This window comes from Lissotriton helveticus, chromosome 1_1, assembly GCF_964261635.1.
Source record: "Lissotriton helveticus chromosome 1_1, aLisHel1.1, whole genome shotgun sequence".
Taxonomy (NCBI): Eukaryota; Metazoa; Chordata; class Amphibia; order Caudata; family Salamandridae; genus Lissotriton; species Lissotriton helveticus.
The window spans coordinates 1,001,015,381-1,001,040,151 of record NC_136057.1 but is presented as its reverse complement, the minus strand read 5'-3'; the positions used below and the strand labels follow the sequence as shown (position 1 = coordinate 1,001,040,151).

General features: G+C 44.7%; 1 protein-coding gene across 3 annotated transcripts in view; it reads right to left on the bottom strand.

The window, feature by feature from the left end:
• The window catches only part of TMEM209 (transmembrane protein 209), a 310,927-nt gene that overhangs the window by 251,579 nt on the left and 34,577 nt on the right, over positions 1 to 24,771 (bottom strand). For 2 of the 3 annotated variants that reach the window (XM_078677577.1, XM_078677562.1), the window contains exons 2-3: positions 21,281 to 21,364; positions 14,801 to 14,936 (exon numbers count right to left, since the gene is read on the bottom strand). In XM_078677577.1, the coding sequence (XP_078533703.1) occupies positions 14,801 to 14,936; positions 21,281 to 21,287 (143 nt within the window). In that variant the 5' untranslated portion in view covers positions 21,288 to 21,364. Of the gene's footprint in view, positions 1 to 14,800; positions 14,937 to 21,280; positions 21,372 to 24,771 lie in introns of all 3 variants that reach the window. The other variant, XM_078677568.1, reaches the window with a different exon arrangement.

Below are 24,771 nucleotides of genomic sequence, written 5' to 3'. Positions count from 1 at the left end.
CTAGTAGCATTTTAATTACCAGCCCTGGCAAACTCGGTGCACTTTTCTAGGGACCTACTGGTAAAACAAATATGCCAATCATGGATAACCAATCACAATAACGATTTACACAGAGAGCATATGCACTTTAACACTGATCAGCAGTGGTAAAATGCCCAGAGTTCTATAGCCAACAACCATAGGTCAGGCAAACCAAAGGAGGAAGAAGCAAAACATTTGGGGATAAATAACCCTGCAAAAAGGGACATTTCCAACAGGAACTAATAAGAAGATTCCAGACACAACCACTATACAGGAGGATAATGCAAATCATGTGAACCCAGAATGGGATCCATGCTGCAAAACCTACATCTAGTTCTGCCAATTCAGGAAAAGACCCAATTAGAGGGGACTTTGCATGTTTCACCAATTTATACTATATATCCAGTAAAGGTTGCTTGAGACAAGTGTGGGAGAAGGGGTTTCACAGTTCCTAGGCATTGATTAATTGGTAACATTGGGCATGTGGGCCAGTAGGTCAATTTAAGAGTTCCAGAGAGAATGTTAGAGGACCTTATTACAGTCCGTTTCACTTCCTCATTACTTTCGACCACCGAATGGGAAAATACTTCAAGAAAGTGACTTTAGTTTCATCCTTCTTCGAGAGATTCAATAGGAACATCTTACCAGTAAAATCCAAAACAAAAGACCTATGTGTAAGGATTTATCCTCCATAGAATTATATGGTGTTGCTAGGTGCTTAGAATGTTATGTTGTGAATAGTAACCAGTACTGAAGATGCTGGGAAGGAGCTGGAGGTCTCTCTACTTATGACCAATAAAGATACATCTTATTACCAAGATTTTTGGCGTTTGGATCATCTTTTCATTGGCGACGAGGGCACAAGGACTTTTCTGGCAGGGGACAGATGAGTTGACCTTCACCCCTGGATGGTACTTCTTGAAAGTATACATTTTTACTCCATCAATTGCTTTCAATACTCCGTTGGAACTTTTCGAATATATTATCACTGGTATGTACATTTATTACTACCGCTTTGAAGCATTCAACTGTAGATTTACTTATTTTCGAGAAACTTTCAAGGAATTCATTGTATTTGCATCGTGATTCCTACTCATTTTTGGATTACAACAAACGACAACTATGCCACCAATGCCTTAATATCCGTGAGCTATTGGGACGGTTTCTTCATGTATTTGGAGGCGATTTATTTGGAAACGCTTCCCCCAAGGTTCACCACTGGCTTGGCGCATTTTTCAAAGAAGTTCTAATGGCGTTACCTGCATCTTCAGTCATCTCGAGCCGTCGTCTACGAGCTTAGATCGAACTTGCGCGTTGGAATCCATTCACGCAAGAGCTTCGAGTGCGGACGAGAGCTTCTTTGAGACTTCTTTTGTGTCGACTACGCACGCGGGGTCAAATCGTGACCCGTACGTATTGGCCATTTTGTATTCCTCGAACGCTGTTATACGCTGTATTGAAGCGATAATTGACGAAATTGTACACACACACACACACACACACACACACACACACACACACACACACACACACACACACACACACACACACACACACACGTCCCCCACCGCTCCTCACCTGCCTCACCAGTTCTCCAAATTATGTTCTACTCTCTGTAGCAGAGAGAGGTCAAAATGGCACCGCCGGCCGCTCGATGTCTAACGCGGCTCACAGCCGCGAGCGGCTCATCGGTGCCCAACAGCTCCTGCGTACAATTGTTGCGGTGGACAATGCTTCCGCGCTCAGCTGGGGCCCCGGCAGCAACCGGGAAAACCAAGGAGGCACGAACCTGGGGCACTCTCTTTGCTAAGCAGAGTCAAAAATTAGCTAGCATTCGCGCCAAGAATTTTCAATTCTATTAAGGACACGGAGGCGAGGATTATGCTTCTCTTTCTTATATTTGCCACTCACAGCAGCCAATGAAAAACGTTTTGTATGCAATAAAAACTACATTTCCCATGATGCTTGTACATACATCACATCCTGTATAGCCCCATAAGAGCTGCTGCATCCTGTGTCTCCTCCTCTTTCTTTGCTCGAACATATACAGTCCACACATTAATAAATCCAGTCCATTTTACGGAATAAGAGTCACAATAAACATCCTTCAACATGGAGAACAAACATTAATAAATCCAGTCCTTTTCACGGATATGAATCTCAAGAAACATCCTTCAACATGGCGAACCATCGTCAACTGGACGAATCACGTCTTTTAAGCCAGAAGAACACCTGCTCCTTCTTCTTTACTCGAAGCTGAAAGGAATGAGACAGGAAAAACCCGTAACTTCTGCTGATACAGAATATCAAGTACATTCGGGTGGGTAATTATTACCAATACTGTAATAAACCGGGTGGGATAATCCTCGCCTCCGTGTCCTTAATAGAATTGAAAATTCTTGGCGCGAATGCTAGCTAATTTTTGATTCTATTACAGGACCGGAGGCTTCGGATTATGCTAGTTTAACGCTTAGTAACACAACTACAGTCTGAAATCTCCCACCGGTACATAATACAGTTTAAATAGAGTCTGAGAAACTCCATCAGAAAAGTTAAAACTTGCACAACAATGAGAATTATCCAAACAAGAATGATAAGTATTGTACTTGAGCAAACTGCGTATCACCAGTGTTCCAACACCCATTCCGGCCAAAGGCCCTCAACCATCGGCTGTAATAGCCTCGTACTCACATAGAAAATGATAACAATCATCAACAATCATGAACATATAGTCGAAAAATCATATCAGATTGCAATTCCGAGAACCATCGTCGTAAGCCATGAGGCATCGGAAGAAACACCCATAAAGTGCAAAGTCGTGTGACAAGGCCCTGACCACATGCATGTCAGACCTCGCCGACAGGGCAAGTAATAGTACATACTATACCTGTAAAACGCGGGCTTGCCTCGCCATAGGAACCCCCGAAGGTGGAATACTTCGTAACACAGCCTGACAATAATAAACGTCCCGTTTGTAAACGCAGGCCACCAAAAGAATTGGAAAGAAACCCGACTCAAGGTCAGCAACCTGCCCTGAACCGAGAAGAGCCGCAGGAAAACGGCCAAATGGACGTTATAAGGAGAACGTTACTGAAGTCCCCGTACACATTTGGAAAGCAATCCACCAGAAGAAATCAGTCCTCACAAAGCCGCCAATGGCGGGCATATCCACAAGCTATCTCTATCACCGAAACGTCTGCAGGGAATGAAAGGTCCAGAAATACGAAAAGAACGCGTTCGAGAACCAAGAAGGTAACGTAGATACCGTAAACTTGATCGCAATAAAGCAAAGTCGGAATACATACACCTAGGGAAAACTGTTCGCACCACATTGCCATGTGTCAACCCGGACCCGCCTACTAAATGGCAACTATGAATCTGCGGGCCGTAGCTCTCTGGTGAACCATAAGGCATCTGCCTTGATTTACATGAGTGTCACTACATTAGAAAAAGGAGAAAATTGCAAGAAAAGGCGGGAGAACGAGCCGTCCTCCGCCGACCCAGGGGCATTGGGATTCCAAAATGGAGTCCTCCTTGCACGAAAGATGCGACCAGTCGTCAGAATACCAGGAAACCAGATGGAGCCAACCTTTACTGCCATGTCGGCTAAGGAGTTATACCACAACAATCTGAATATGAAAATCGTCGGCAAGACGACCTGAGTCCTGAAATTATTCCACTATGAAGATGACTTATATGCCCATATCCGCTGATCGTACTCGCAGTTGAGACATTGTGCATGCTGAACAGCAAGCCACCAGAGGCGTGCACGACAAAGAGCCCGAATAACTGGAAGGGTCGGAAAAACTGACAGCATGACGGTGCCCAACACACCACTACCGAGGCATCCACCCAAAGGGAAACTCTCGTACTAATACCATCGGAAATGCATCCTCGCATTGTAAAGTGGGGATAAAGCCACTGAGCCGCATAGTAGTAAGATAAACTCGGAACCCAAATTAAAGGCCCAAATGCATGAAGGTTATAACCGAGCAATCCCAACATATCCATCCGCCGACGTCTGGAACTGGGAGGCCAAGGCCTGCCAGGATAGATCAACCATACCTCTAAGTAACCAATGAACCTGAGAGCACAACACGGCACTCGGACGGTAAGAGGGAACTGAGGAGGGATAGCCTATCCCTCGCATCAACCCTTAGTACCACTATCGGAACAACTGCCCTTGCCGGGAAGGAGAGAACCAGACTCTCTCCTGAACGCTATATGCCAGGAACTGCGGAAACACTATGGAAAAGAATAAAGACAATAACTAACGTAAAAATAATAAGTAAATAGACAAAAACGAACGCATGCGCTACTTGGGCTCTTGAAGGTATTGTGGTAGCAGACCAAAATGGGCGTCAATCAAGCCCTGTCACCCTGAGGTAGGTAACGTCAAACATGAGGCCCTGTTGACCACACAAGAACGGGAAGAACCTGGGTGTCAACATAATCCGTTCAGGAGGCTCTCGCGCTCCCATCAGTAGTTGTCATCCTCCAATATAGAAATATATATATATACATACATATATTCCAACATCATCCTCAAGGGACATCTATGTTCTATATATATGAAGTGCAAGGCACAGTGCAATGGAGGAGTCGAGGGGGAGCCAACCCTGTGCACACTAAAACAGAGAAATGAATAATGCATCGGCCCCTCAGCAAAGCTGTAGTCATTATACCAGCCCAGAGGGCGTCGGGAGTCTTTGTAAAATACAAGGAGCGTGTGCGCACTCCGAGGGCCAGCCTATTGTTAAAGCCTGGAGGCTACCAGGAATCTGCCCAGGTAAGCAGGAGGCACCGGGACCTCAAACCAAACAAACAAGGGACGCCTGCGACGTGCGTAGGCCAAAGTGCCCAAAGTAAGCCCAAATTGTGCCCAAATGGGTTACGCACACCGGAGCGTTATGACTCCATAACCGCACTCGGCTACTAGGGAAAGCCTTTGGCGGAGACAGCGCGTGACCGCGCAATAATTCAAACAACCCCATGGAAGTGACCGGAAACTTACGCAACGTGGAAAAGAGCACCGTTGGAATGCAATCCAGAAGCAACAAATCAAGACACAAACACATTCACCTAATACATCATGGCGCACTCTAGCGCCGAATTCCAGCTCCAGGAGGAGTGTTTGATTCAGTTTGCGGCAGACTAGGCCCCTCATCCAGGAGCAACAAATCAAGACACAAACACATTCACCTAATACATCATGGCGCACTCTAGCGCCGAATTCCAGCTCCAGGAGGAGTGTTTGATTCAGTTTGCGGCAGTCTAGGCCCCTCATGAGGATTAATCTCGCCGGCATAAGCAGAGCGACCACACCACTCCCGCAGGAGCCATTGAAAGTTGCATCAGCGCTACCAAAAAACTGCCAAGTGCATATTGCCGTCCAGTATAAACAGCGAAACATATCCCAGGAGAATAGTAAACTGGAATCGTGAGAAAACACAAATTATAACATTATAGAAAAAACGGACATGACTCGGGGCACCCGGGATCGAACCCTGTACCATGGAAATCAAAGGCAGCAGACCTTGCCCCGAGGCCACGTGTAGACCGATCCACACGAAGCTGATCAAACCTGAAGACCTCGGCAGGGAAGCGCGGCATGCGCTGATCAGCGGGAGCACAGAGCGCCTTTCAAAAGGGGGGGGGGGGCCCCCGCGTAGAGGAAACATCACCGGACCCACAGCCCTAGGACGTGGCAAGGAGGCGACGCGCGCTTGCCTTCATCGAGGCGAGCCCTGAAGCTCTGCGGAGATGTAGCGGTAAAGTGCCAGACTCCGCTGCAGGAGGAGGCGCCACATCCGGCGCCGCACACAGCCCCTGCAAGAACGCGGTAATGCCCGCAGGCCATGTAACAAATAAAAGCGTCCTTGAGTACGCTGAGCTCTGCGGAGATGTAGCGGTAAAGTGCCAGACTCCGCTGCAGGAGGAGGCGCCACATCCGGCGCCGCACACAGCCCCTGCAAGAACGCGGTAATGCCCGCAGGCCATGTGACAAATAAAAGCGTCCTTGAGTACGCTGCTCCCAGCGGGAGCCGCTCCGCCCTCCAAGGCGGTAAAAACAACCCATGGCGCCCGCGAGCGCTAACGCAAGAAAAACATGAAATGCAGCGTAAACACCAACACAGACCCCTAGGACCCTTTGCAATTTGAGGACAACATCGATACTGTGGTATATCCAGAGCGCCGCCAGCAAGCAGTCTTGAACTTAGGGAGCGCCGTACGTTAAGCACCATGACTGCACGTAACACGTGCGCTTCCAGCTCCCACAAACCACAATCACGCCACAAGCATGAAACATAGCGCGATATAAGCGCAAAGCATTGCAACATCAAGCGAACTAAACGCAAGGCCTGTAATACAGTGCGCAATGAGCGCAAACTACTGGCATTAACCTCAAATAAATCCGTTAGTCAACCAAGACATTAATCATATCATAAAGTAGAGAGCACTTAACTGGCTGCGTGAGCAGCAAAGAAAGAGGAGGAGACACAGGATGCAGCAGCTCTTATGGGGCTATACAGGATGTGATGTATGTACAAGCATCATGGGAAATGTAGTTTTTATTGCATACAAAACGTTTTTCATTGGCTGCTGTGAGTGGCAAATATAAGAAAGAGAAGCATAATCCGAAGCCTCCGGTCCTGTAATAGAATTAGCGGTCATCGTCAGGTCAGGGGTGGGGTCCAGGTACCCGCACAACTCCGGGTCCATGCCACACTCTGGCACCAGCTGACAATGGCAGTCGCAGGTTGGGCCGCGCGCAAAACTCCGATGTTGGGTGGCTGGGGCTGCAGCTTCGGAGGTCGCAGATTGCAGCCCAGGGTATGTGGTGACCGGGACGACAGGTAGGATATCGCGGATTTAGGATTTACAGCAGGATTGTGTATGATTACTACGGGGCTACGTGAGCCGGGCTAAGACACGCCCCCCATGCTGGTTGTCATTGCACGCGCACGTCTTGTTTTTCAAGCGATCGCGAAAGTGAAAGCGATCGCTTTGTCTGCCATGCTTCCGGGGCTCGCTGCGAGAGGGAGCTGTGAATAATAACTGCCGGCAGCCCCGTGCTGAGGTGCATCATCAGAGCTGTGTGAATAATAACTGCGTCAGCCCCGTGCTGAGGTGCATCATAAGAGCTGTGTGAATAATAACAGCTGTGAGCCCCGTGCTGAGGTGCATCATCAGAGCTGTGTAAATAATAACAGCTGTGAGCCCGTGCCTGAGGTGCATCATCAGAGCTGTGTGAATAATAACAGCTGTGAGCCCGTGCCTGAGGTGCATCATCAGAGCTGTGTGAATAATAACTGCGTCAGCCCCGTGCTGAGGTGCATCATCAGAGCTGTGTGAATAATAACAGCTGTGAGCCCGTGCCCGAGGTGCATCATCAGAGCTGTGTGAATAATTGCGTCAGCGCCGTGCGTGAGGCGCATCATCAGAGCTGTGTGAATAATAACTGCGTCAGCCCCGTGCTGAGGTGCATCATCAGAGCTGTGTGAATAATAACAGCTGTGAGCCCGTGCCTGCGGTGCATCATCAGAGCTGTGTGAATAATAACAGCTGTGAGCCCGTGCCTGCGGTGCATCATCAGAGCTGTGTGAATAATAACTGCGTCAGCCCCGTGCGTGAGGTGCATCATCAGAGCTGTGTGAATAAAAACAGCTGTGAGCAACAGCATACTCTTGCACACACTCACTGCTCACCAATTCAAAGTTTGCTAAAAATTTTATGCAACGCATTGTCATACACAATGCCAATATCTCAAACTTTAATGCTGCGAGACCCATTGCATTGTAAATGCTTGTTCTATTTTGCTTTTACATGGCTGATCAAAGTCTCGCTGCACCCCCTTCTTTCCTTCCTACTCCGGGTGAACCATCAGTGCCGTGGAAAGAATGGAAAAAATTATTCCTAACTTATGTTTTTGCCACTGGTTCTGACAAGTATGGGCCTATTCGCAAACAAGCAATTTTATTACATCATTTGGGAGTGGAAGGCAGACGATTATATGAAGACTTACCTGAAATTTCTTTAGGAATGGGGGTGGGCAGCCTTGTAATGTGTATGAAATGAGTATGCAAATGTTAGAGAAGAGATTTGTAACCAAAATTAACACGGTTTTAGAGAGACATAAGTTCTTTTGTCGTGTACAGAAGGTTGATGAAGATATTGGGAGTTATGTAGCAGCTTTGAGGGGGTTGTCTTTAAATTGTCAATTTGAGAATCTTGGTGATTCCCTCATTCGTGATCAAATTGTCAGATGCACCAATAACAAAAGGGTGAGGGAAAAATTACTTATTAAAGATTGCACCCTAGAAGAAGATATACAAATTGCCAAGGGTTTAGAGAATACCGATCTCTGGATAAAGAGATGGATAAGTGTACCAATTCCATAACATCTAAAGATATTACTGCAAAAGATTCTGAGGTCCAAGCTTGTGTGGAAGAAACGAAAGTGGTTAAGGCTGGTAGTAAACTAGATTCAAAAGCTTTTGCCAAGCCTTTTGGACAAACTCGTTCTGTGCCTGTTGGTCAACAAACACAAGCGAATTCCCGTGTAATAAAGTGCTATAGATGTGGTGCTCCTAGTCATGTTGCGTCTAGTACACGATGTATGGCTAGAAATGCTATTTGTAGAGCATGCGGTAGAAGGGGTCAGATAGCTAAAGCTTGTAATGCCAAAACTCAATATGTTAATGAAATTGATGATTGTTGTGAAAATGTTCAAGAATTAATGTATGGAGGGAGGAGCCAAGATGGCGTCCGGGTAGGACGCCCAGTCCCTCGGCTCCGAGGACCATCTCCTCCTTTGCAGCAATCCTGCCGGCTATCCTGAACCGCAGTGGCGAATTGTGGACGATGATGACTTCCGGCGACCCAAGGAGAAATCCTGAAGCTGTAACATCTTCGCGAGCGGGAGAAATGACCGATTGAACTCTGCGGCCCGCAGCAGCTCTGAGACCGGGGCCTCGAGTAGGTAGCGAGGCCGGCTGCCAAGTGCACAACACGGGATGCCAACGATCGCGGAGATCCGGTCGGATTATTTCATGTGCGAGACGGCCGAACTTCAGCACGCAAACCCTGCTGGACTGTAGGTACGGATTTAATCGTGCCTGGCTCTTTGTACAGGGCAACCGCACGGCTGCAAGTGCCCTGTTTGCTGGCCGCCGAGAAACGGCTTGAGTAATGTCCCGCGATCTGCGGGAGGCTCCCGAATTTCTACTCCCGCTACTTTTTGCAGGAGAACGTCTCTATGGATCTTAGCTTGTGGCAACATACTGGCATCGTCTGCCACTATAATAGTGCACGGAACTTTGGCTTCCCACCTTGAGTACCCTGGCCTGACTCGGAGTGTCCACACTCACGCCTACAGCGGACATGATGGAATACAGCCTGGGGGAGCCTGGGCTACAGTGTGATGGCGAAATTGTGGCGCAGGGGGATGCACTCTGAGGGGAGAGTAGAGGAGACTTGGGTTATGGCGATCTTTTGGCTGCTGTTCTCTCCCTCCGTCACTTTATGGCTCACTCTTTTCAAACCCTGATCAACACGGTGGATGATATCGTGAGCGCACTGGGAAGATTGAGAATGGAAGATTTACAGGTACATAGCGACTTTCCTTGTTCCATGTCCGTCTCCAACAAGATGGCTGCCCTACATTATAATGGCGGATCTGAGACTCCGAACCTCGAAACATACCATGCTGAGGATGTTGCATGTCTGGGGCGACGTGAAGACCTCGGACTGGTATCGCGACGGGAGTGCTCGCTCCAAGCCATACTCCCCATCGCCCGGGGGCCGCCTCGGATGTTGTTGGATGTTGACAAATTCCTTCCTGGCTCGGCTCCGCAATATACCATGGGGATGGTTCATTTCTTGCCCAGGCTGGGACCATTGGACTTGCGCGCAGCTGACACGATTGGGTGGTTGAATCGATTTGACATTTTTGGGTTGCTGTTCGCGTTCTTTTGGGACACTCTGGTAAGCAGTGGTGAACGAGATAAAACGGGACAGGGATGAACGCCTCCTATCATTGACTGATGGGTTCCTCGTTGCTGACCGAGCTGGATATGCGACATGCTGATTTCTCTGATTGTACAATGTGCCGGTTTCGTGCTTATAAAATGCTTTGCTAGTAATGTTTTTGTCACCGGATTTTGCGCTTCACGCCATTATTGGAATTATGGGAGGGTGATGCCGGGGACTGATATGTGGGTTGTGGATTGCTACCCTTGATTATGCTGTGGGCTGCCTCTGTGCTTCCAACTTCTTTTGCTTGTACTGCTTACCACCGCTGGACGCCATATTTTGCGCTGTTATTGGCCTTACGGGAGGGTGGGGCCGAGGGACGGGTGGTGGACTCCTCCCCGCCTTTCTTTCTTTCACGAGAGTTTTAGATTAGGACTCTTTTCTTACTCTCTATATTTCGGGACTCCTTTTATTGGGCGACAGGCACACTGCTAGGGGGGGGGGTAGGCCGTAGCCAGCTGCAGGGGTGCGGGGTGGGGGGTGGATGGGGGGGGGTTTGTTTTTATTTTTGGTTCTATGGGCCTTCTATTCTTTTTCTATTTCTTTCTTTCTGGGTTTAGACGTTTATCTCCTAGGTGGTACGCAGCGATTCTGGTTTTTTGTTACAATGTGCATTTATCTATCCTGATCGTCATAGACCGGAACCAACCTGTTGTGCTATGATATCCTGCTCTAGTCTATCCTTCGGAACAAGAACTTTAAAAATTAGACCTTAATATTCCTGAATCGGATCCTTTGCGCTTACTGTATTGCATCGTACTGTATATGTGAGCCCTCGGGCTCTTTGTTGTGTTGTATCTGCGATTTCTATCAATAAAGGTCTTACAACAAAAAAAAAAAAAAAAAAAAAAGAATTAATGTATGTGTTGATGGAGTGTCCTTGGTAGATAGTGCTGAGAGTTCATCTTTGGATGTAGAATGTAGTAGTGTTTCTAAGCTTCTAGACGTAGCTACTGAGAGTTCAGATAAGCTTGCGAAACCACATTGTCTTATTAATTTTGATATTAGAGATCTTAAGTATCCTGGCACGAAGGATGTTAGGATGTTGATTGACTCTGGAAGTCTTTATACACTGTTATCTCAAGAAATGTATGCGAAGGTGTGGGGTGAGGAGTCTGATGTTGGTTCTTGGGATGTTCCGGATATCAAAGCAGTGGGGTACAGTGGGAGGACCGTTGACATTTTGGGACTTAAATGGATGGTGATTACTTTTTCCCATCGAAAGGTATTTGGACGGGTTTATTTGACAAAGCAAGGTTCAAACTTGCTTGGATGGCGTCACCAGAAAGACCTTGGAATTCTTTCAAACCCTAATGCAGCTGAACCTGTCTCATCTTTGCCCATACTCAATGTTGATGCTTTTGAAATTGATATTATGAAGAGATTTCCTTGTGTCTTTTCTGAAGAACTTGGGAAATTGAGGGGGGTTTTCTCACAAAATTATACTCAAGAAATATGCTGTTCCGGTAGATCATAAAGTGAGGAATGTACCGTATTTGATGAGAGGTCCTCTCCAAGAGGAATTCGATAAGCTCTTAAAAGTAAAAATTATTGAGCCCATTGAGGCTTCTGAGTGGCTTGCACCCATTGTGGTCGCACCCAAGGATGGGGGAGCCAAAATTCGGCTCTGTGTGGATTTACACGACCTCAATAAGAACATTTGGGTTGACAGACAACCATTACCCAACATATCTGAAATGTTGAGTGCCATGGGTGGTGGAGTGATTTTTAGCGTGATTGAGATGTCCTCAGCTTACCACCAAATTGACTTAGATGTGCATTCTAGACATCTTACTTCGTTTGTAACACCGCTGGGAGCATTTCGTTATTGTAGAATGCCTTTTGGGCTGGCGTCTGCTTCAGCGGTGTTCCAGAGGGTAACGCAACAGGTTCTCGAAGGCATGAAAATGTGCTATGTTTCCAGGATGATGTACTTATAGTTGGGAGAGATTGTGATCATCATGACAAAGTCTTGATTGAAGTTTTGGAGCGTATGGAAAAGAATGGTTTAACAATAAAGAAAGATAAGTGCCAGCTAAAGAGAGATAAGGTAACATATTTAGGGCATGAAATATCTGGTTTGGGAATAAAGCCTAAGAAAAGTATCATCTCTGCAATTAATGATGCACCAACTCCATCCAATAAAGATCAGCTAAGATCTTTCTTAGGATTAGCTGAATATTGTTCTAAATTCATTAAGGGATTTTCTGGTGTGGTTGAACCTTTAAGGTGGATAATGAAAAATGGTGTTGCCTTTGAATGGAATGAGGAGTGTGAGGAAGTATTCAAATTTGTTAAAAAGGGAGTTTTACATGCACCAACGTTAGGTCACTTTGATGTTAAAGCTAAAACGTTAGTTACCACCGATGCTAGCGCTGTAGGAATTGGGGCTGTGTTGTCCCAGATCTGTGATGGTGTAGAGAGAATTATTGGTTTCGCTTCAAGGAGACTTCGGGGTGCCGAGGTTTCCTATTCAGTTATTGAGCGAGAAGCTCTTGCGTGTACTTGGGGAATTAAGCATTTCAGATATTTCCTTTGGGGGTTGCCTTTTAGAGTGCGGACGGATCACAAACCTCTTGTACATTTGTTTAAGGGTGGAAGAGGTTTAGAGGGGAATGTGACTCCCAGGATTTCTAAGTGGATTTTATCGGTGGTGGAATATAATTTTGAAGTGGAGTATATGAGGGGTGTGAAGAATGTTGTTGCAGACTATTTGTCAAGGATGCCGGTGGACTTTGTGTTTGAAGAGTCAGCGGACATGGATGGATTGATTAGGTGCAATGAGATACAGGCATTTGACAGAGAAGAGTTGGAGAATGCGATGTCGGACGATGAATTAATATCTCATGTCATGAAGTGTGTTTCTGAAGGATGGTCTAAAGATTCTTGTTCTGATGTTCGTCTTAAGGGCTTTTACCATGTGGAAGGGGAGTTAAGTGTCTGTGAGAATAAACTTTGGAGAAGAAATAGATTGGTACCACCATACAAACTTAGATACAAAATTATGAGCTTAGGGCACGAAGGTCATTTGGGGAGGAATATGACCAAGAGGAGGATTCGGGAGTCATTTTGGTGGCCAGGCATGGATGGTGAAATTGATGAACTTGTAAAGAACTGTTATGCGTGTGCGGGGAGTGATAAGACAAAATTGGTTAGACAGCCTCCTCTTTCTTGTGTTGATTTTCCAGCACGCCCTTGGGAAAAGTTAGCGATCGATTTTCTTGGTCCGATTTCTAGATTAGGTGTTCGCAGCAAATTTTTAATGGTTCTTGTAGATTACCACTCAAAGTGGTTTGTGGTAGAATCTACTGACAGTATTGATACCAAGAAAGTGATTAATTTTTTGGAAAGAACATTTTTGAATGAGGGTATTCCGCAAACGTTGGTGTCGGACAATGGAGTGCAGTTAGTGTCAAGGCAAATGAAAGAATTTTTGGATAAGATGGGAATTTGCCATGAAAAGGTGGCATTGTTCAGGCCGCAGGCCAATGGTTTAGTTGAGAGAATTAACAGGTTATTGATGGATAACATTCAGCTATCATTGGCGAATGGTTTGACGTGGTCTGATGAACTCAAGAAGATGGTATGGTCGTACAGGGTTACGCCACATTCTATTACTGGTGTCTCGCCTTTTGTTTCCTTGAAGGGGCGTGAACCTGGAGTGAAGGAAGTTCCTGGTTGGCTCAAGAGTAGGGAGTGTGTTTGGGTAGATCGTGCGAAAGTTAAGAGTGGTGTAGATAAGCAACAGTTTGATTCAGCAAAGAGCTACAATTTGAGGATGAGGGTGAGAGAGAGTGTGATATCAAGGAAGGTGATTGGGTTGTGGTTAAAAAAGGTGGTATTGTTATTAAGGGAGATAGTAAATATTCTCAGCCCAAACGTGTGAAATGTGTTAAGAAAAATGTTCTCATATTATCTGATGGTTCTGCTTGGAGCTGTGGTAATGTTGCAAAGTGTCCTGCTACTTAGTGGGTACCTTCTTTTGTGTATTTATTTCATGTAATGTTATTTTTGTTTTATGTTGATTTGTTTATTTATTTTATATTGTAATGGGGGAGATATGTAAGGTTTTATCCTCCATAGAATTATATGGTGTTGCTAGGTGCTTAGAATGTTATGTTGTGAATATTAACCGGTACTGAAGATGCTGGGAAGGAGCTGGAGGTCGCTCTACTTATGACCAATAAAGGTACATCGTATTACCAAGATTTTTGGCGTTTGGATCATCTTTACACTATGCCTCAACATAGAATTCTTCAAAAGAGAGATGATCTACAGTCAGTTGATCATGGAGGGCTTTCTGTGAGCTCAGACATGCTCAGTCCTAAAGACAGGCTGGCAAGGAACGAAACCAACTTAGACCACATTCAAGAATACTGCAGGTCTTATGCGGGTATAAGGGCAAGCTAGAGCAGCCTGATAGTTCATAGCTTCTCTGTCACACTACTAATAGCCACTAGTGCTACAGTTTTAATCAAACTAGATGAGCAAGACCAATAGGTACAGCTAGATGATTGTGTGCAAGTTACTAGACTTTGGTACACATTGCACAGCAATGCTACCATGGCGGAGTAACCAGCGACTTGTTTACGATACATTTTAACCGGAAGCATTCTCAAGTGCACTTGTTTGGTTGAAATGTTTACGAGTCTTCTGATGCCATGCTAAATTTCTTCCTAAGAGTGAAATCAACCCATCTAAGGTTGGTTGCAACAGGTATATATATTCTTAAAATTCTACTTACATTTCAGTGTATATAAGACCTGCAACTGCTACATTGAGAACACCCCAGGCAAGGACCACCTTCCTAGCAGCTGCCTCTTTCCTCATCTTCATTGTTTGGTCAATAAGTGAAATGCTTGGCTCTTCATTCGCAGTTTCTAGCAAGAGTAAAGACAACATCATAAGGGAAATACATTTAAAACACTTATTTTCACGTTGCTTTCAACAACCACAATCAGGACATAGAACATAGCAATGTGTAGAGTTCTGCTTTAGCACCATCAACAATACATAATGTATCATTCTTCTTATGCTCCAGATATTGGAAGCTATTATCACTGACTGTTACTCCACATTTGTATTCCTTAAACCCATTACAGCTTTATTTTGAATACCCTATTTCATTCTTATCAACTTTCATCAAGAAACCATAGCGACTCTCCCACAGCATGATATTTATTTACCATGCATCCTTTGTTGTAGTTCACTTCTAAATAATTCCCCTTCTGTCCACTTCCCCTCATGTTTTCTGGAAGATGTAGTGAGGTCGCAATTCTTCCTCAGTGCGACCTAGTCTGGAGGGCCCGAGAGTTTCTGCAGAATTACTGACCAATCTGCCAACTCCTCAGTTAATTGATCATCCCTTCTCATAAACTTCAAAGACCCGTCTCTGCCACTGCCAATTCTTAAATATCGCAGTCATATACCTGGACCCTTAGTGTACATGGAGTTATATCTCAATCTTGCATGGTTCAAAGTATTTAATATTACCACAAGTGACCCTTAAAGTGATGTTCTGCACTGAAGAATGCTTTACATACTACAGCATGACAAGCACGTATAAACACCAGGGCGTTACCCTGTATATGAAATGCTACTCTAGAAGGGCTGCTTTGTTAAGGCAGAGTTTAAAGAAACTATTTTCTGTGGAATCGTGTTTTAGATCAGGTAGACCATTTAAACTCCAACTGCCAACTCTAGCCTACCCCACCAACCTCACACATCAGTAAACCAAAGATACACACATGGAAAACAAATTACAAGAAGAGAAGTTTCTAAAAAAAAGTGCACTGAATGAGCCATGTCTCTATTCCTTTTTTAGTAAACTGAAGAAAAAAAATCTGAAACGGCATGCTCAATGTTGTTTTCAGAGTACTACATGCCTCTGACATTACCACAAACAATCTGAACACTTAATTCAATATAAACGTCCGGTTAACATCCACACATACTTTAGTCCGGGTTCTGCAGTGTATACAGCATCAAACATCTCAAGTACAAACACTAAACTGGCAGTGGCCCAGCCATTATCCGCAAAACTAATAAGCCAGGCCGCATACTGGAGGCAGCTCACCTTTCCCTTTACAATGCTTCTCACTCAATTAAAATCTTTTACCCCCCCCCCACTCACCTCCCCCCAAAAAGCAACATCTCAGAACTAATCATCATATTTCTTTCAGATCACATACAATCCTGCTCAAAATGTCACAACCAGGGAGACCAGGTGGCTCTCAAACTCTTTCAAGGACTTTCACCTATTGAACCTCCGTCTAGGCTCAAACTAGTAAGCAGGACAGGGAGTGGAAACTACAGAAATTAAACAGGGCTTTTAGACTTTTTGTTCCTTTAATAATCTTAATGGTATTCCATCTGTTCTCCCCCCACGCCCACAGACAAGGGGTAGCAAGTGCTAATTGGACGGAAGGATAAGCCAAGGGTAGCAGGTTCTTTTACCTTGATTTAACCTAACCAACATACATACATGCAAAGACTTCACTTCTAAGTTGGTTGAAATGGGTGGCAACCAGTCTGAGACACTGCTTTCCACAACCCCCGACAAACTGAAAGAGATGGCAAGGGTTATCTACAAATAGGTACTCCCACAAAATGCAATAGGATACAAATCACATCCTAGTAAAAAGCCTGTGCAACTCATGCACAAGTGTAGTAATCTACAAAGTGAATTGCTACCAAACCACAATAGCAGTCAAGTAACAGAGATAAGGTCTTCTTTAAGGGAGTCAACCAACTCATTAACCAGATCCCCAACTCATGTCTGTATCCCATTGTGAAATCAATACAATCTGTCATACCAAATTCAATGCTCACTCTTACATCATGCCTGCCATCCCTACTTGGATATACTCAAATAGCCCAGACAGTGGCACTCGATGACAGACTGGTCCCAAATACACCTTTTTGACATCTTCCCTTTATTCCTCTCGAGGTTATTTACCGGTAAAGTATCCAACATGCTCAATAAGGTATTTGATATACACTATATGACAATCAACTGTGTCAACCTTCTACAGCCACGATGATCAGGGTGTTGACCATGATGAAACTTACAAACAGCCACACATATAGTGGAGGAAAACCTACAATGGTCACCAAGGCCTCCAAGTATTACATAGTGGGACCCTACGACATTTCTGAACACATTATTTAAAACCTACCCGTCTGCTCCAGGAACACCAATGTAATCCAAAAAACTAAAATATTTTAAATCAAGCACACAACCTAATTTAACATTTACTGTATTTTAGTTTAACAACCAGCATTAGAATAATAAATAGTAATGTATAAACAGACACAAACCCTAAGCTGAAAATCCCTTTGCAATGTTCCCTTTCAAAAAGAAAGTCAAGCAGAGAACAGGCGCACAGAGACCGCATTTTCATTAAATGAAACCAGTCTAGCCTGGCTTCCCATTGAAGGAAGATGCCTATACAAGACAGCCTGTATCACCCACAACGCCCTACCTACTAAAATACCCAAATATCTAGAAACTAAACTATTGAAAGCAGGAAAAGGCCAGGCTTGGAGCTGCTCCAACTCATCCTTTACCTCGTAACTTAAAAGAAACCATTGCAGGCATGCTCCTTCCCTGGAAATGCCCCCAAGACTTGGAACTCACTCCCAAAGAACCTACGCTGCAACCCCTCCTTTTCATGCTTCAAACTGGACCTCAAATCTCTAATACTCAACAACTACTTCAACATTATTCACCAGTTGATATACATCTCCCCAAGACCCAACCCTACTTTGAAAAACAATTCCGTCTGAAAGACCTTATCCTACTGACTATGCAGACTTAAACCTGTCCCTTTTACCTTCGCCCAAATGCTGGATTGCTATATATTTCTGTATCCATACTGTGGACTTCTTTACTTTTTTGTTTCTATTATGACTGTTTTAAACCCAAGTTGACTTTATCATGTACTTCTTGTAAACTACCTCAAAATATGTAAAGCACAGACACTCTTGGGTCTAGCCAGCAATGTATCAAACGGGAAAAAAAGTGTCTCTTTAAGGCAATAAAATGCTCATATAGCCTCAGAATTCAGTGCAGAGCTGTATTATTTAATGCAGTTCATGCTTACGTTCATTAAAACAAGGCTCAGGTAACACGTGGTTGCAACTTTTGCTTTATGTTTTGTCTCACTAGAACATAAAGTCACATCTCCTTAGCAGCTATGTTAAGCTGGCAAGATGGTTCATTTAGTTACCCAGTTGCTGCTTACGAAAGCAGTCATCTGGTCATTATCAGTTAAACTTCCAGACAGGCCAGCTCAGCTTTTCATCAATAAGTCAGCAAATAGAGTACCATTAGATTTTAGAATAGTAAAGCTTGCTCTAAAACAGCACACGTGTGGTATGAAGCATTATATCAAAATAACTTTTTTAGTTAAGGTGAATATTTATTGCTTTGTTTCCAACAGATAAGAATTTCCCTTCAGCTGTGCCATCAGTCACATCCCCAGCTCTGTTAGACAAATGTCCCTGCACTGGGGAAAAATAGTCCAGTAAATGGCAGTCATCAATAGGCAAAGGACTTAGGGTATGGAACATATATGTCTTTACCCAGGACTTGTTGGCAAACATTGACAATCCCATCGCAGTCACCGTCACGGTCAGTGAGAGCCATAACAGAGGTGACTGTCAGCGAGAGTCCTTCCTCAGTGTCAACAAGGTGGGAAAAGTTGGCACATTCTTTGGTAGGCCAGGAAAGATGCAGGAGCTGGATAGAAACTGCACTTGTTCATCAAGTTTACACTGGAGATCAGGAGCCTTACCTTCTTAGACTATAAGGACAATATTATGGTGACAGCTCAGCCTCCTCTACCTGGCCTGCAAGACCACCCACCCACCCATTTCAGAGTTCTAAAATAAGCACAACCACATATCTTCTTCTCAAATACACCCATGCATGTAAAACTAATAAGCCAGACCGCATACTGGAGGCAGCTCACCTTTCCCTTTACAATGCTTCGCACCACTCAACTACAATGTTTTAAACCCTCCGCCCTCCCAAAAAAAAAATCAACATACCACAACTAATCATATCTCGTTCAGATCACATACAATCCTGCTCAAAATGTAACAACCAGAAAGACCAGGTGGCTCTCAAACTATCAAGAACTTTCACCTATTGAACCTTCGTCCAGGCTCAAACTAGTTAGCAGGACAGGGAGTGAAAACTAGAGAAAATAAACAGGGCTTTTAGACTTTTTATTCCTTTAATAATCTTAATGGTATGCCATCTGTTCTCCTCCCACCTTTTCCTGGGCTGTGGCACGTGTAGCTCTACATTTGTGAGCTCGGGTCTGGTTCCTTTTACTGCTGCAATTGGAAGCTAAGGTGGCATGGTGTGCAAAGTAACAATGTACTGCGATGCAGCCCCAAGTAATCCAGTGGCTGAGATTAAGTCAAGCATTTCCATCCATCACCTTTTTGCATACTTAAAGGAACTGGCAATAACAGCAGCCCTTATGACCTCCATCCCAGCAGGTATTGTTCACAGAGGAACAGGAGGGTGGAGTGCATTTCCTACTTGGAGTTTGTTCCAAATTATAGTTCGAAACACTAATTAGTGCTCCATAGGTCCCACGGTGACAAGGCGAGCCTGTAGTCACACTTCCATCAAGGTCTAGCCTTGATTAATAACCTAAATTAGCCTCACCGGTACCAACTAGCCTATGGAACACGGATTAGTGTTTCTTTATATGATTTGGAACAAACGCCAAGTAGGTGTATGGTTTACATTTGGCATGCAGAGTGTGTGATTGTATAGCACTTGACACTTATTATAAAGTAAGGAGTAGTCTCAGGGAGTGCAGGGCGAAATGGTCATAGAGGGCACCGGGCGTTTTCCCGGTGGGCCGGAAGGGTGGGAAATGGTTTTGTACCCGTGGGGGGCATTTTTGTTGCTGTGGGGCAGTTTTGCAGCCGTGCTGCAAAATCAGCTCTTGTAACAAAAGTGCAGCAGCAGTGCAGCAGCAGTGTTCCAGCCCTGGCAATTACGTCAGACCGTCGCCATATTTCAGTGAAGATGAGAACTGTAGGCCTCTTTATTCTATTCATTTCCCTTGCCTGGTACAACACTGACCACACTACATATTTTCAGCTTAGCATGATCCTTGACAGAGGAGATACAGCAGCCCTCATTCTCCTAGACCTCTCTGCAGCATTTAACATGGTCCCACACCCATTCAGCACTTGCATGAGAGTGGTTTCCAAAGCCCCACTCTCTGCTGAATCAGTTTCTTCTCAATTGATATAACACAAGAGGTCAGCCTGGCACCTTGCTCCCTGAAAGTCCACAAATTAATCTGTGGAGTGCTTCAAAGTTCATTGCTCAGTCCCACCCTCTTCAACACAGACATGATCCCTCTGGCCAATTTCATCCACGCATATGACATCAACATCCTATACTATGCAGACAACATGCAACTCATACTCTCCATCTAGGACAAGACACCAACATAAGAAACAAGTCCACCGCCTACATGAACCAAAGTCACTAGCTGTATGAGAGCCAACTGTTTCAAGCTCCACACCGACAAGGCAGAAATAGTGATGTTCTGCAAAAAAAACGTCACCCAGGGAGTCCAACTGGTGACTGGCCAAACTCTGAGCCACCCCGAGCACCCATGTCAGGAACCTCAAAATAATCAGCGAAAATAAACTGAACATTACCACACAAGTCAACACTGTCACTGCATCCTGTTTCCACACATTGAAGAGGGTGAGGAAGACCTTCAAATGCCTCCTGTCACTCATGCCCTAGTCATCAGCACGCTGGACTAAAGGACGCATGAAACAGCCTCTCACTCCACATCCAAACCTACTCCTCTCTTCTTGAATTCCGCAAGAAGGTGAACACCTGCTTTTCAATTAACCAACCTACGAGAGGTAAAGCTAATAGGGGTACGTACAAGTATGTGAACACACATACGTGTACACACACACGTACACACACGCTCAGTGCCAGTGCGCTTTACAAATACACATAACATTGGCACTACTATTGGTCTTGGAGTTCAGTTATTCATTTTTCCTGTCAGCATCGAAAAAAAGTTGGCTTCATGTTTGTTTTAGCCGTTGAACTAGTGTAAACTTTCAACATTGTAGAACTGCTGGCCTTGGAAAGCATTTTATAGTTCAATCTTTAAGAGCATAAACCACCAATCCCTCACATGTAGGGTGAAATCTTACTTACCATGCATAGCTCAGGTCTTCTGCTGTCTTCAGTGGGATGTACTGGGTTATAAGAGCAGTAGTACGTGACCCGAGAGGCCTCAATCTGAAAACTAAGCAAAAAAGTGAATAGGAAACAGGGCGTAAAAGTAAAAACAAGAAGGTATAGTGCTTGAGCCAGTATGAAATGAAACTCTGCTTCCTGTTTTTATCTATGTGATTGCTATCTAGGTGTGTTTTAATTGGAATCATCAATAAAACTACAAAATCACTTCAACCCACCTCTGTAAAAACACATCCTCTTTACTCTTTCAATCAACTAAAATTTAACAGGCAATATGACTCGGACAGAAATTCCATCAAAGGCAGTCAAGCTGGAGACTAAACAGATCTGGGTACCTAGAGCACACTTTGGTGACCTGCGTACAAGGCATGGTATGACAATTTGTCAATACGGATTTAAAGTGCAGATGTGGCAGGGTGGGGCTGTTATCCTAATCCGGATAGGATGGTTTTGGATATTTTGATGTTCTAAATCCTGAATACAAATTCATTGAATATTAAAACTATGACTGCAGTAGACAGGGAATAGAACTAAGACATAACTGCTTCCACAGTTGCTACTAAGATTCTACCTGGTTAGTTTGATGCACAACCCGATTTCAGAGATTAACACATGACTCCTGTGCCTTCTTTGCAGAAAAGTGTACTTTTGAAACAACAAACACAGAAACTTTGTTTTGACATCACTAAACAGGTCTCTGAAAGGGAATTTGTGGTGGGTCCTGAGTTCTCATCAAGAAAACGGTTAAGGTCAGGAAAGGGGAGTCTATTTTTTCTCTGTCCACATTCACTCCAGGGTTTTCGGCATCTCAGTGCAGGAGAAAATGGCAAGATTTTTGCAGACCTAGTCAAAGCTTGCAAGGTTAGTGGTGATGTCAGAGGTCGCCATCACGGCCCATATATAAAGCGGTTATCATCTGCGCAGCGAGAAATTGCTCGAGTTCGATCCCCTAGAAGTATCCTCCAAACATCCTGCCCATGTGTAAGCGGTTAGCAGCTGGGTCAATGGGTCTCGCTTTTTGGACCCTATAAGTATTTAGTTATGCAGCAGAATATCCTTGGTGCAACAACACCAACTGTTGCATGGCTAAACACTTATAAGGTCCCAAATGCGAGACCTACTGGCTATGCCAATGCTTGTTGGAGATGGGATGCAATAAAGAAAGCCTCTCTATGAATTACAGGTGGCCGACTTCCTCTTTCTTCTTTGACCCCAGATATAATGGAGGTTAAGCCCAAGCCGCTTCCTTGGTTTTCTGCCCGGCATCCCTGGATGCCAGACCTTAAATGAGGGAAGTGCATTACTGCCCGTAATGACAGGATGAGTTTATTGGCTACATTTAGACAGTTTGCATTAGCGACTATAATCAGTATAAACTACTATTTGGTATTTTACATGAGTCAGTCTGCTGTAGCAGCTGTACGCAGCGTAGCTGAAATACAGCACTGTACGGCTGTGTTATACTAGCGCTCAGGGCAGGCATTGCGTGGAAACCTGCTCAAGCACTTCCAACCATCTTGACCGCAAATATTGCATAACTGACACAGTACCTCTTCTTTAGCCGAGTGAACACGTTCAGCATAACATTGATACTTTTAGGATCTATGAGACCCGATAGCAGCAACGAGAACTTGTTGCTAGAGAAGCAGGGGAAGCCGGCTACTGCCTGTTCTCTCGTTCGGATGCTTGATAGCAGAGATCAAGGCTGGAGCCAGAAAGTACCCTGCTAAGCGAGGCATACTGAAGAAGCTAATGGAGGCTTTCTCCGCAACAGGATGGGCAGTTTACTGCTACAATGCTTGCGAGGTTACACAGTATAGAAATTCTTCATGTTATGATAGAGTTGTCAGTGCAGCTTTAAAAGCTATGAAGAAGCTGCAGTAAAAGCAGAACAGCAGGCAGCCAAAGGGAGATGATGGAGTTCCAGATGAAGAACAATAGACAAGATGCCGTTACATCCAAGGGCCCAACTTGGAAGAAATCATCCAACATTAAAGGAAAAGAAAGTATCCTTTCCAGAAGCAATAAGTAATTAAGTACCACTGAAAGGATACTGAAGACCTCCCTTTTCATTGTATAAAGAAATTATTAGCAAGAGAAAGAAATTAAGTAGAAAGACCAAAAGTCATAGGATTCTTAGTAAGAGTTTGCTTTACATGGATTTAGTAAAAACTTTCCAAGAGTATCGTTAAGGTGAACTCTGATGGTGGATTTTGTGACAAAGGGTTCAATGATGTAAAAAGATGCGTCACCATTAGACCCTGTGGATAAGAGAGTTGTTAGACCTGGCATCTTTTGGCGTGGTTTGCTCAGTCCTTTTTCCTGTGACCTCTTGCTTTTGAATGCGCCGGATTTAGCTTTTGCTGGCTTTTGGACTCATGTGCTCCCGGTCTAAAATGTAATGGTATTTTGTTTCTCCATGATTGGCCCATTTGATTTATTAGTAAGGCCCTAGTAGAGTGTGCACAGGGTATGTCCAGGGCCTCCAAGTCAAATGCAACTAGTGGGCCAGCAGCACTGATTGTGCCACCCACATGAGTAGCGCTGCACACGTTTTCGACCTGCCACTGCAGTGTTTATGTGTGGCAGTTTCAATCTGCTGTTTCGACCTGGCAAGTGCACCCACTTGCCAGGCCCAATCCTTCCCTTTTATTACATGTAGGACGCCTCTAAGGTAGGCCCAAGGTAGCCCCATGGGCAGGGTGCAGCGTATTCAAAAAGGTATGGCATGCACTGTTGTGTTTTACATGTCCTAGTAACGAAAAACTGATAAATTAATTTTTCACTACAGCAAGGCACATCTCTCCCACAGGTTAGCATTGGAGCTGCCTTGTAACTGATAGAAAATTGGAGTTTGGTAACTCTGGACTCACAATTTAAACATGCATATTGTATTGCAGTTTATTTTTCAATTTCAGGTCTGAAAATGCCACTTTTAGAAATGTTTCTTACTTTAACCATTCTGTGCCTCTGCTTGTTTCTGAATGCACGTCTGGGACAGGGTGCCAGTTGGACTCTTGTACATTCACTCTAGACAGTCACACAAAGGAAGCGGAGGTGTGCACTGCATATCTTGATGGCCAATCACCCGGATAATAAATGTAAATGCCAGCATTTGTAAAGCGCACAGCTACCTCCGACGGAGGTGTACCGGCGCTGGGGGCCGTCGGGAAGATTAAGCAAGCTATTGCCCAGAGTCACATGGTGCTGGGCTAACCTGCCACTGGAGCCGGGGATCGAACCGTGAACCCTGTGGTCCGGAGTCAGGCACCCTGGCCGCTGCGCCATAATAGGTCTACCTGAGCTAGAGTGAGGGGAGGAATGGACACGAACACCTGAATAGGGCTGTACCTGTCCTCACACAAAGACGCCTCCACCCCCTGTAGTGTCTGGGGTCAGGGCAAGGTCCTGTCCACTAAATAGACCGTTCTTTGACGTTTGCCTTCTTC